At 36.2% G+C, this 13,253-nt stretch overlaps 3 protein-coding genes across 6 annotated transcripts; all 3 read right to left on the reverse strand.

Moving 5' to 3' along the window:
- Positions 1-805: 805 nt before the first annotated feature.
- On the reverse strand, positions 806-2,549 carry LOC110412592 (RNA-binding (RRM/RBD/RNP motifs) family protein). The gene is made up of 4 exons (XM_021423167.2): positions 2,284-2,549; positions 1,548-1,616; positions 1,337-1,443; positions 806-1,139 (listed from the first exon to the last, which is right to left on the reverse strand). The coding sequence occupies exons 1-4, from the start codon at positions 2,405-2,407 to the stop codon at positions 1,056-1,058; spliced, it is 384 nt and encodes a 127-aa protein (XP_021278842.1). The 5' UTR covers positions 2,408-2,549; the 3' UTR covers positions 806-1,055.
- Positions 2,550-2,975: 426 nt separating this feature from the next.
- Positions 2,976-7,136, reverse strand: DCP1 (decapping 1). 2 transcript variants are annotated; one of them, XM_021423162.2, is made up of 8 exons: positions 6,776-7,136; positions 6,644-6,684; positions 6,505-6,554; positions 6,100-6,244; positions 5,378-5,434; positions 4,544-4,670; positions 3,418-3,879; positions 2,976-3,240 (listed from the first exon to the last, which is right to left on the reverse strand). In XM_021423162.2, the coding sequence occupies exons 1-8, from the start codon at positions 6,935-6,937 to the stop codon at positions 3,184-3,186; spliced, it is 1,101 nt and encodes a 366-aa protein (XP_021278837.1). In that variant the 5' UTR covers positions 6,938-7,136; the 3' UTR covers positions 2,976-3,183. The 2 variants fall into 2 exon arrangements, with proteins under 2 accessions (XP_021278837.1, XP_021278839.1); XM_021423164.1 differs by having other exon boundaries at positions 4,544-4,667; positions 6,776-7,113.
- Positions 7,137-7,631: 495 nt separating this feature from the next.
- OTLD1 (OTU-like cysteine protease family protein) lies at positions 7,632-12,810 on the reverse strand. 3 transcript variants are annotated; one of them, XM_021423160.1, is made up of 9 exons: positions 12,589-12,810; positions 11,157-12,038; positions 10,497-10,658; positions 9,477-9,554; positions 8,973-9,051; positions 8,736-8,881; positions 8,445-8,510; positions 8,175-8,349; positions 7,632-8,076 (listed from the first exon to the last, which is right to left on the reverse strand). In XM_021423160.1, the coding sequence occupies exons 2-9, from the start codon at positions 11,844-11,846 to the stop codon at positions 7,859-7,861; spliced, it is 1,614 nt and encodes a 537-aa protein (XP_021278835.1). In that variant the 5' UTR covers positions 11,847-12,038; positions 12,589-12,810; the 3' UTR covers positions 7,632-7,858. The 3 variants fall into 3 exon arrangements, with proteins under 3 accessions (XP_021278835.1, XP_021278836.1, XP_021278834.1); XM_021423161.1 differs by having other exon boundaries at positions 11,157-12,048; XM_021423159.1 differs by having other exon boundaries at positions 11,157-12,160.
- Positions 12,811-13,253: the final 443 nt, after the last annotated feature.

A 13,253-nucleotide genomic window follows, 5' to 3' on the forward strand; every position in this document is an offset into this window, starting at 1 on the left:
TGCAATCGTGGGAATCTGGTTAACAGTTGCAGAATCGAACTGAAAATCTTCTGGAAATGAGACTAAATGCATTGTAAGGACGCCTATGCATGAAATGCTAACATGCTCTCATTTTCTGGCGTTATTTTCTCTTCCTTATGTTGTGCTGTGTTTTTCTTTCTTTTTAAATAGGAAATAGAAAAAATAACTGTTGATAAAAAGGAGAGGAATTTGGGGTACGCATACATAGCAACTAGCTAGTTTCTCTATACTAGGGACCAAGAATGGGAATGCAAAAGCCTATGAAGAAATTGAGATTCTCTAACCTAGGAGTCTCAAAGTTGAATTGTTGAAGATAAAGAGTAGGATTAAAGGGCTTAAACTTACCAGGTATCCTATAAGACCAGAGTAGGTCTAGAGTATGTAACAACTGACTCTCGGCTCCCCATTGCATGCTGCTATACAACATGATTTTTGATGACATTTATCAAACAGGATTTTGTTAGTGATCTGTAACCCTAGATACAAGAACGGGGAATTGAATTCAGCTTGCTCCTACATTTCATTAATGCTACACTGGAGCTTCCTTCTCATGAGACTCCAAGCCCCAGGATTTCTCAACTATCACACCTCGCATTTTTTCTTAGATTTTCTGAACCTGCTATAACTCGGGTTAAGCAGCTTACTAAAACAGAGAAATCATGAAGTAGTATCTCTCAAACCTTATCATAAACATGCCTAGGCTTTCACACAACTACACATCAATATAAGGAGTGGGAATGATTGGAAGTAAATCACATACATATAACTTATCATCGACCCCTGCTTTCAAAAAAAGAAAAGCACTTATCATCGACCCCAATAAAAGAAGGGGAGAAGAAACCAAAATTGTCTACAACATCATCAAAGATCCAAATTCTCTGACAGACCTAGAACAAATAATATTAAACCCATTCCATCTGTCATGGTATTCTAGGAAAACCGTTTTCAAACAAAAAGCAAAAACTCTGATTGTAATTGATTTCCATAGCTTCAACTCTCTACTATATTCATATGACATGAAAAAAATACCAAAATCACTCATCAGCTGCTTGACTAGGGGTCCTTGGAAGTGAACCAGGCCGCACCTTGTCTACAAAGATGACACGTCCATCTAGCAACTGCAAGTGATTACAATTGTCAAATTTGAACTTTGCAATTTGAACAATGCAAAAATTAGCAGCAGAATATATACATCCTTCACATTAAAGGTGTTACTTAATTCTACAACTGATAAAAGGTTCCTTGATGTGTAGCAGGGGACTAATGCAGGATTAAATAAAGGAAAAGAGGTGAGAAAGATGTAATGCAACATTACCTGCCCATTCATGACTATCAGAGCCTTCCTGGCTTCATCCTCTTCAGCAAAAGTCACATAGCCATACCCTTTTGATCTGTTCCTAACTTTATCCATCATTACCTTAACTGGAAACGTAAAATAGCTAAATAAATGACAATTATTAGTAGAAAACGTCCAAAAAAAAAAAAAAAAAGGTGTTCAAGCTTAAATGAACAGAAGCAGAACAAACCTTCAACTACTTTGCCAAATTGTGAAAATGAATTAGCTAATACATCCTCTGTGGTGGAGAAAGAAATACCTGCAAGTAAAATCATCAGTTACGGTAAAAACAAAAGTATCAGGAAGAGGCATCATGTCGAAAGAAACAGCTTCCAAATTGAAAGAAAGTATTCCAGCTAGTGAGAACACGTATGTATCAAGTAAAAATTGCATGAACCAATGTTAGACAAAATTAAAAGCGGCATAAGAGGAAACTCCAATAACTAAGGGAATCAATGATTCAATGAAGCTAAGAAATTTCAATTTAGGAATACCCTTTCAGCCCAAAGTTAATTTTATAATCCTCATTGATTGGTGACCAAAGAATGTCCATTTCGATGTTGCCTCTACTAAAACCTTTCAAAACTGCAGGTTTAATCAAGCAGAGCATGCAAGTTCAATCAATTAACCCATTTAACCCATTACATAAGGTCTTAATTATCCCAGTTAAAATAGATAAGCTAATCATTCTTTACCAAGACTTTTTGTTTTTCAAAGATAACCCAAACAATGAACTAGAAAAACAAAAATTGACTCCACCGTTTCTGCAGCAACCCTCGAAAAAAGAACATGGGGTGTTTGTGTGATTTCATCATCTACCCAATAATTCTTAAAAAAAAATAAAACTTTATTTATATCAAATCAACTCGACATGTAATGGTGGGCAACGGATAAATGGTAAACTCTTGCTAAATTAATAAGAATACCTTTAACGAAGAGGGTAGAAGCGAAGCCTCTGAAGAAGAAGAGTTGGCCTGGATTCTTATTGTATAGGCTGCTTGAATGGTAGACGTATTTCAGGACGCTTCCTCCCAAATTTGAAGCCGCCATTTCAACTTTCTAGCAGAGAGGGAAAGAGAAAAAACAGATGAGTGTCCTCATCTTGGGTTTCTGAATTCCCCTTTGTTTTGTTTTGCCTTTAGCTAACTTAATTTGGGCCTGTATTTTCTTGGGTTTCTATTTGGTTGGAAATTGCTTGAGCCGAAATTGAGCTGGCCTGTAAAACGAAATCACTGAACTTGTTTATGAATGGTCTTCACTTACCCCCGACCCGTACCCACTCATTGCCACCCCTTTTCTAGCTTGACTTGAAACTTTGATACTTTCATGTATCTAGAAATAAACTTTTGAGCCTTTTTAGCCTCAGGATTTGAATATTTAAATTGGAATTTTGAAGTTGAAAATTGAAGGATTGATTATTTATCAGACAAGATATATATATATATATATATATATATATATATAAACATATGCTCAACTATTCTGTACAAAGTTTGATATGGGTAACATTTGGGATGATATTGGACCGTATAAGAAAAAAACATTGTGAATGGTCAGTTTTCCTACAAGGATAAATGCAGCTAGTTTACATTTTAACCACTTTACCATCGCAAACAGATTAAGAATCAGAATCATACTATACGTATATTACTATATTGAATCATATGGCCTCCACCGAATCCCTTCAGGAAGATAAAATGCTATACAAATTGGGTTTTTGACTTTCTAGCATAGGTAACAAAAGGGGGAAGAAACCAAAAGGACCTGCAAAATTGACCAATGAAGCTACAGCATAAGGTATTATACCGGTGCTTTCAATTTGGTGGTCAGGAATGATGTGCATTTAGCAGTGCTCTGTGGACCATGTCGATGAATTGATTGTCCTGTCACATATGCAATGTTGGTCAGATGCTTGGGAGTAATAGTAAAAAATAAGAACTAGAGTTCTAGTCTAGGGCAAGTCTTTGCTAATCAGCATTCTTAAAAGTATATTGTCCAACGATCCTTCCAATCAGCTATGAATCTAGCTTCAAACACTGACAATAGGCAGCAAGACTAACCAGAACAAGAGCCAGAAGTGCATCCCGAACTTTTTCTCTGCTGACAGATGGACCATAGTTTTGAATGGGAACAGAAGCAGGAGTGAGAGATGGTGGTGGATTAGGTGGTGGAAATGGTTGAAGCAATGGAGTACCATATGGACGCTGAAGACTCAGAGGAGGGTTAAGTAGAGGTGCAGTGGGCAAAGGTGTAGAGACAGGTGGCAGAATCTGTACAGAAGAGGAAGGAGGCACAAAGAATGCAGAGGGCTTTACAAGATTAGTATGACTGCTGCTGGATTCAGGGGTATCAAGGAGTGGCATCAAAGGAGTAGAAGATGATAGAGGAGATGGTAGTTGCAAAGCTGGCACTGTTGGGGAGGCAACAATGGTTGGGTTGGAAGGTGCAGGCGTTGCTGCAGAAGATTGGTATGGTTGTCCAGAAACTCTTGCATTTGAAGCATTTCCAATGGTCATAGCTGCCTGCATTCAAGTAACAAAAGGACGACGATTTAGTCACTCATTAAATATGTTGTTTGTATGGCCAATATACCTAACACTTCAGTATCTTTACAAAAAAGAAAAATTTGAATCACATGACCATTTTGTTGACTTTAGTAATAATACCTCTTTTCCCTCAATGCATGTTGATTTGTTTTATATTCTAGTTTTAATTTCCAAGATAAATGGGGCATAAAATAAGAACAAGCCAGTGTTTATCCATTCATGTTAGTGGATAAACAACTTAGGACATGCAGAAAGGGAAAGGTGGACTTAAAAAGGATGATGGAGGGAGTTGACAATTAGAAATTCAAAACTAGATCAAGATGAGGTCCCCTATAATAAACATGCCTCACCACACGATTAGATTCAAAGTGCAATCTTATGATACATAAGAACAGCCAGGCCTTTGCTGTAAAAGCAAAAACATATTTATTTTTGTCCATCGACTAAGCAAAAACAATATGTAATCATAGAACTTGACTAAAGCAACCCAACAGAAATCAGCACAATGAGAAGCATTACAATCATAGGGTGACTCAAAATATTCTATAGGTGGTAGAACATATTGCATGCAATCAGAGGTCAGAACTGAATGCATAGAAATTACTTCATTGAGGTAACATTGTTTAGAAGATGCACATACACTGAAGAAATTCACAAATGCAGGATCATCAGGGCCATCAGCATTAGATGCAGTCGATGATGGTGGCTCCATAGGACCATCCATAATGGCTATTGTTGAGACAGCCTCCAGTTCTTCAAACTCACTGCTTTTGTATTTAATATCATTACTTGGAAATTGCAACAAAAAGGCAAAAAGAGAGAAGCTTCCTTGAAATATTTACAGGCAAGTTGTGAGTTGTCACCAGCAAGGGTGATGAAAAGTAAAGAAACTTGGAATATATAGGAAGTTTAGAAAGCAGATATAATGGCATCACCATTGGTTCATTGACAATTCATTACAGTTAAAATTTTACAAGTGAAAAAACAATCCTGCATTTCAAAAATAGAATTTCCTCTAAAAGTTACACCAGCAATGCTTGAAAATTAGGCAGAATTAGAAAACAAGGGGCTTATTATCAAAGCATAGTGCAGGCCTCAGCAAAATCACACTAATCCAGCACCCATTTGGTAGATGAAAAAAGAGGGGTTGGGAAGTCCAACATGACAATAGACTCAGTAATTCATTTTAGAGAAATATCAGAAGCAGTAACGTCTCTTATGGTTGGTGATGCATTTGGTAAAAGAAGAGAACCAGATAAGATGATAGGTGGCAAAATTTAACTGTTGAAGTAATTTCTAGTACTTGGAAACTGCAATATCTATTGAAAAACTCAAAGATCACAATTATAAAATACTAAAAATCAAGAGAAAATTCATCTTGATGATGAAGTAATGTAGCTATGCTGATCACTAAGCACAATGCTTATTTTCACATATGCATGGACAATGAAAAAGAAGGCAGTATAATGCTTACCCTTTTGTTGATGTTACCTTTGCCTTCTGGGGCACCTTTGAGTATGCAGTAAGAATCCTGGAGATGCCAAAAGCACATGAAATGGCATATATAAGCAATTAAAAATTTGGACAAAAGAACAATTAAAAATATCATAAAATTTTCACCACACGAAAACAGACACAAACATGAATGCGCTCTTAGAGAAAGCTTGTGAACATATGCTAAGCGATCTTGAATACAAGCCTTGTAGTTACAAAATATTCCTCAAAATGAGCTCATAACACACAGAGCTAGACCTCCTCTTATCGCTCAAAATGCATGGCCAAGCTGAGCTGCTTACAAAGTTCATGGCACTACCCAAGCATTTGCACTTGACAACTCAGATCTAGTATTTGAGCACAAAATACTGCCTTTCCCTAATATAAAGTCTTAAACAAAGGGTGACCTAATGGTTACTAATAACTCAAAATAAGAAATGAAAAACCAACAAAATGATTAGACAGATTCTCCAAAGGTCATAGTTCAGATAATCAAATCTACTGCAAACATAGCCTAAGGAAATGTTTAAGAGGTGGGAATCGGAATGATTTTTTATTATATTATTATGCCCCAAAAGGTATGCCAATGATGCATCAAACCACCCATGGTTGGCACTTGGCATAGACATAAAACACATACTATACATTTTTCTGTTGTCCAAAAGCATACAAAGCAAAAGAAATGATAAAAATTAGCTGTACCTGCTAAAAAGGTTTGCAACCTCCTCAAGTTCACGTGCGTCATAGAACCAAATACCATTTATTTCCTGAGAAGCATTGCGGTATAGTAGATATTTATCCTGAACTTCATACTCGAAATCTCCCAATAGATTTTCCACCAAATTATCTGTTTATAAAGGTGCATTGAAGCTTCTTAGTACCAAATAAACAAACTTTCTTACAAAATTCTAATATCTTACCAAACTGAGCAAAAAGCTTTGTAACTTAAAAAGCTTTATCATAGAATATATTACATTAATTAAAGACACTGAAATGACATAATAAAATAGTAATTGCATGTATAAATCAGGCATTTTTGCGATTAAGTTCTAAGCATACAAATATTTAGCACGGATAAACGAAGCGCAGAGACAGCATGGCACTAACCAGTGTTGCGTCGATTCATCACAATAAACTGAAACCTAGGCTGCGTATTCCTGAATTATGAACCGAAAGAAATATCTTAATTAAAAAATTCATAATAGAAATGTAAAATTTAAAACTAAATTGAACACTTTTAAGTCACCTCTTGACAACAAAAAGAGATCCTTCGACGTCCTTTCGGCTCTGCAAAAACAACAGAGACAACAAGAAGAAAAGGTTACTAGAAAGAAGCAAAACTTAGTGACAAAAAGATAAGAAAGGGAAAGTTATGAACCCATTGGCTAAGGTCGATGTTGAACTCGTAGAAAGCGACATGAGCGGCGGTGATGAGAATTTCCTCGACGAAAGGATCAATGCGACGGAGGACAGTTAGATTGAGGAGCTTGGTGCTCTGTTGGTCCAAATTAGGCATTAATTTCCCATATGGTTGCGACATTTTTTTCTTTAATTACTCAAATGGAAAACCCTAGAGAGGTAGGCACAGATTTGGTCCTTTAAAAGAATGCAAGTGTAAGAGAAATGACATACATACAAGAGCAAGAAAGGAAAGAGAGAATGATGGAATGACAACCGAAATGGAAATGGAAATGCTGCCAACCACGACACTGCTTCTTTGGCAAGCTGTATTAGTTGGTATTGAACTGACTAATTTGCCCTTCCCCCTACATTTAAGTAACGAGGGAAGGAAGGCGCCTTCTCTTTTAAGGAAGTCATTTTGTGATTTAACTAACAATTATTATATAGATTTAACTAATCAAAATTTACTGCCAAAGATGGTTCATTTTATTTTTTATAATATTTAAATTATTTAACAAATTTTTATTATATTTTATTTTAAATTAAATTAAATTTTATTTCATATAATATTAATAAAATAAATAAATAATATTATATGATCATATACCACATTTGATAACCTTATTAATAAAAATTAATTATAATTATGTAAACTTATTTAACTTAAAATAAAAATATTGTAATTTAATTGTAATATTGATGAATAATTCAAAAACTCTTGACTTTTTTTATCAGTATCATACCATACCAATATGCATTTATTTTTGAAATTTCATAAGTTAAAAACTCAGGAAAATGGAAATGCGGCAAACCAAATGATTCCACACATGATATTGACAATAATCTTTTCTAGATAGATATTTCATTTTATTAAATTGAATTTAGATCACACATCGTAGCGTCTGCCATGCTTTCAGCAACTAGGAATTGTTTTAATTAATTTATTTAGTATTTTTTTACCAAGGCTACAACGTTGGGAGTGGGGGGAGAAGCCAATCTTATGGCGCTCTACACAGCCTGCCGGATACTAATCTTTTCCACTAGTCTGAATTTTAGTGATTCATTCTGTTGCCTTGCCTTTGCGTCTGCTGCTACTGCCGGTTTCTAGGAGATAACAGACCATGGAATCTACATCATCTCCGAATATGCTATAAGCTTCAATTGCCTGCAGATAACTGAATCCCATCGACAACAATATTTGCATGCCACTACTGAGAACAGTATCCTGCAGACCTTGCTCTTTCGAACCTTCCACTTTGGTCTCACTCCCTGATGGCCCTGTCAGCAATTAATACAGTATACATGTTACAGCTTCATATTCACCACACACTATCAGAGAACACAACATCAGATTCAGGAATCTCTAGGATACTCACTGGCTCCAGATGACGATGGTTCAGCAGTGGAAGTAGATGATCCTTTACGACCCACTTGTGGCTTAAACTTGTCATTGGCAAGGTACTCCGCTCTAGAAGCTTCCATAACCATTCTCTCAATTTCCTTCTCAGTAAGCTCGAGATCAGAGTAAAATCGCCCCTCAGCTAGGAGTGCCTGTCAGTATACAGTTTAAAAGAGAGAGAAGAGTTCTGTTAATAACATATTACCATGGGCACACACAAATTTTTTGGAATTATCAAAATACTTGCATTATCAATCTGCTGGTCTTGTTGAGCTTTAATAGCAGCCTTCACTTGATCCTTGTCCACATTTGCCTGCAAAGCCCAACACAGTCAGCAACATACAATCCTGTTTGATATTCTAACTACTCAAACTCCATATTCAGGTTGAAAAGATCTTGCCATCAAAGCCTCACATACAAATCAAGTTTCATACCATGAGGTAGCCAAAAGTAATAAAACATGTTCGAACCAGGGGACAAAGAAGCAAGAAAGAAGTAGTAGAAAAAGAAACATATGGAGAAAGAAACGTAGACACACCCCTCGGAGACAGCTAAATCCAAGACCAGCACCAATTGTCAAACGACGTGGATCAACAAGAGAATTATAATGATTCCCATGATGGTAGCTCAGCCTTATGGGAGGTGTATCAGTATTATAGCTTCCATGAAATATGTTTATAGGTTCTGCATCAACTAAATTTGTCAGTAAAAGGGAAGAAGATTGTATAAGACAACACTAAGTAAATGAATATCAAAATCATCAATCAAGTATCACCTGTGCTGTAGGAATAGATATGGATAGGTCTATTATACATTTCTGATAAGGCTTGGATCTCCGCATTGTTCCCATAGACCTGTATCCGAGATCAAAAGAAACAGATGCTTTCAAACCATTTTAATAGACAATGTGCTTATACAGGTAATAAGAAAAGAGAATAGACAACCAAATGGGTTTTAGTAAACAAAATGGTGGTGGGAGAATCAAGAAATTACTTGGGTGGAGAAGAATGCATCATCTAGGAGGTTAATAACTGGTTAATATTTTCGAATGGATTAAGTTGAATGCTTGCAATCTTGGCTATGGAATTAAAAAGGTTTAAAAGTAAAAAGGAAAATAGAATAAATTGATCATCCTTATCAATATAACAAAGGATGAGCTATAACCCTAGAGTGAAATTGGAAAAGAAATAATGACATGCTCAGTAAGAAATGTGATGCCAAAGCAAGGTTCATGTAGGAACATTAAGATAGTATAATCAATTACATTGACTCTGCATACCTTATCTCTTCTTTTCCTCTTACAGTAAGATGTAAAACCCTCTGTTATAAATTGAGAAAAGTGATCCCTCTCTTGCTCCTGGATGAACAGTTAAGGCTAAGCATCCATCATAAAAACATCCCAAATCATATCATTAAAGCACCTCAAAACTAATGTGATTGAAGACCCCCAAAAATGATACAAATAGAAAGTTAATGAAGAAATCTAGGAATTACAAATCTATACTTTAACAAATTTAAAATGTTGCAGTGGTCAGAAACCATTCTATACCATTAAAAAAGTAATAACAACAACAGAGCATGCATATGTTAAATCACATTCAAAAGTTTACATACGCTTCTATCTTATTCGTCAGGCAAAGGGGTATAAGGCAGATACAATGCTATTTTGCCAAACAAATATAAAAAGGTTGTACCATCACCTCCTAGATAGCCGCACCACCTCTAATTATATTTAGAGCTCTAAGCTAATTAAATGATACAACAAGTCTATAATTATAACTAGATATTAGAAATTAAGGCCCAGCATTTTCATATTTTCAAAAAATACTTGGGTAAAACTGGGACATTCTGCCTTCAACTTTCTTCTTTAATTTTGGCATGCCAGATGAATAAAAGCTTCTGTGCCTCCATATTCTTTCATGGATTTTCTACTCATCTCCCAGCATCAGAGAAATATATGAGGCCAAGAAAAGATCTCCTTACCATGCAATTAACCAGACAACAATGTCACACAAGTAAATAAATCATTAAAAAACTCCAAGTCTCTAATCAAGTGTCAAATGGGCTATGGTAGCTATAGTTGGACTATGTTACCAAACAAAAGAAAAAAACAATCATTAAGTTTCATTTTCTGTTCTCTCTGAGTAATTCATGTTTTTCTGTTTCTAAGAAAATTTTCACCAAACTGTTTCAACAGTTCAAATACATCATGATCAACCATCAAACACCTTAACAATTACTATAACCTTTTATGGAGCACAAATGTCCAAAACAAGAATATAGTATGAGATATTTGTACCATGTAATCAATGCACATTTGTCTAATCAAATCATAAGCTTCAGAATCCCCATATACTTGATCAGCAACAGCACGGAAGAGGCAATTCCCATCTTCTAACATCCGTTTGACTTCTAGACCTTTTGCTCGTCTAATATCAATTTCAAATTGGCGTTCCCTTTCCTGTACCAGATTCAAAAAACCACTTTCAAAGTGAATCTGATGTCGAAAATGAAACCACCAAAGCTAAGCATTAATTTCAGGTCACACTTCTTCAAAAAGAACATTAAACTACAGAACATTCCATTCAAACCTAATAAAATAGCATAAGTTACAAGGTCAATATAAACATCTTTGGATGAAATAGGATAATAGCATGCCTCATTCATAAAATAGATACGTTCACTTATACTTGTAATCACAGATGGTACTGGACTATTATATACAAAACTCAAGTAGGAGAAGACCAAAGTCAATGAAGGTATTTATCCAAAAAACAAAATAGTCAATCAAAGAAGACTTGCCAAAAACAAGAAAAATGACATGGCACAATATCAAAAAATGGTAGTGGTTCACACCAATCATGTAAAAATTTCTACACTAGCTGATCTTTTCACGGTAGAAAGCAAATTACTACACAAAACATAACAAGGATTTGATTATTTATAATAAAACACTTACTACGTCACCACAGGAGGACACAAAGCACGGGTTCTGTTCATCAGCACTATTATAACCCTCACTCTCACCATGAGATCTGGGAGAAGAAGGCCGTGACCCAGATGGTGATGTCCTTGCTGGAACAATGGGCCAGGCAACAGCTCTTCTAGATGATCCAGAACGAGCAGGACTTGAACTCCCTGAGAGAAATCTTCTTGAATTTAAATTTGCTGCTGAAGGTTTAGGTGGTGGAACAGGAGGTGGGGGCGGATGAGGACGTCCAGTGCCAGTTGGTAAGAGATCACCACTTGAACCTTCACTTTCAACCACAACTTTTTCTGAAATCCTCAACCCACCCAAATCGTTCATCATTTCCCATGCACCTGTGGCATCAAGAGTATTCACTTTCTCAGCCTCAACGATTTCATCGCTTGAAGTTTCATTTCGATCATTATGCAAGTTCTCTAGCAAAGCATCATCACTTTTCACAGACTTATTTTCACTACTCCCAGAACACTCTAAAAGCTCATCCGTAGCAACTTGTTCCTGCACTTCCTCACTAACTTCCTCATCTTTTGCAGCTGAAGGAACTTGATGAGTAGAAACATATGGCTCTGCCCGAGAAGAAGATGGCCCGGGCAAGGAAGAAGAGCGGCTTGGATTTGAAGAAGAGCTGGCAGTGGAACCCCGTTGAACCAAGATGCGAGTCATTTCTTTCGTTGAAAATTATTCTCAATGAGAAACTGTAGCCCTAATTCTTCCTTCCAAAACCCCCTAAACTTAGAGACCCAGAACCCTACTCATAAGTTTGTCACGTGTTCTTGCCTTGGGCGCTGTAATGCCAATCCCTTGGCTGAATGATTTCTTCCAGCCCAGCACGTTCACCTCCTCACGAAACAATCTCTGCATTCCCCTGACAATTCTCATGAGACCCAGACCTCGAACTTTAAACAATAAAACCCTCAAAGTACTCGTATTTTTATACCCCGAAAAATTCCCAAAAATTTCACCTTCACTAGCCCAAGCTGCAACCAACAACCATCCAAATTTCCAAGAAAAAAATCAACCAAAAAATGAAAACTTTATCTACCAAAAACCTTGTTTGGTTTCCAAGAAAAGGTAGGAAATTTCTAAAGATCATCTCATGAACCCAAAAACCTTCCATTACCAAATGATCAAAAGATTAACAAAGGTTTACTAAAATGAACCTAATTAACGAAATTGACTTCCAGGAACAAAAATTATTCTCAAACATTAAATTACTTGAAAAATATTTGCCCCTATTTTATTTTCCTACCATTTCTTAGCAACCAACCAAGCAAGCAAAAGGGTAACTAAAAATAAATAAATAAACTCCAAAACATAAAAGTGAACAAAATCAAGCAAATCCAAAAACCCCAAAAGAACCAATCCCTAACTAAAGATCAACAAAAACCCAGAAACCAAAACTCACCTTTAAGGAAGGAGAGATAGCTCTGGCAACCCAGTTGAGATCTGCAAAACAAAAAATAAAAACAAAAAAAAAAGGATGGATATTTATATCTCTGTTAGGGTTTTTGAAGAAAGGCAAAGCCCATAAAGAAGATAACTTGAAGGCAAAGGAGAGTATTTAGAGAGAGAAACAAAGGAAAAGAAATGTTTTTTTTCTTTCTTTTGTATGGAGAGAGAAAGTCTCCTTTTAAAGAGGAAAAAACAAGGAAGAAAGAAAAATGGGAGGCTGCTTTTTAACCGAGGGTGGGAATTCCACCGCCGGAGAGATTAATGACGTGGACGACACCTGGCTCGTCTCAGAGAAGTGGACACGTGGCCAGTTAGACTAGTGTTTGGTCTGGGAGCACGTGTGTTGTCATTTAGCAAGTGGGAGATTGTACAACAGGGGTTAAATTAAGGAGCGACGTGGCGAAGAATGATTGGGCCGAAGGTTAGTACTTTGTTGTTATGTTCAGTTCCTTGTCAGAAAGTTTCAGTACTGATTCGTTTCTTTACTTTTGTGAAGTGCAACTCAGCTGTTCTGTTTGTTTCTCGTTGTACTAAAAAAATATATATTTTAATTTCTTTCTTTAATTAAGTAGTGGTACAGCATCTACGTGTACCGTTGGGATTATCATTTACTTGGAG

The sequence above is a fragment of the Theobroma umbraticum genome, unplaced genomic scaffold, assembly GCF_002168275.2.
Source record: "Theobroma umbraticum cultivar Fairchild unplaced genomic scaffold, ASM216827v3 scaffold_95.0, whole genome shotgun sequence".
Taxonomy (NCBI): domain Eukaryota; kingdom Viridiplantae; phylum Streptophyta; class Magnoliopsida; order Malvales; family Malvaceae; genus Theobroma; species Theobroma umbraticum.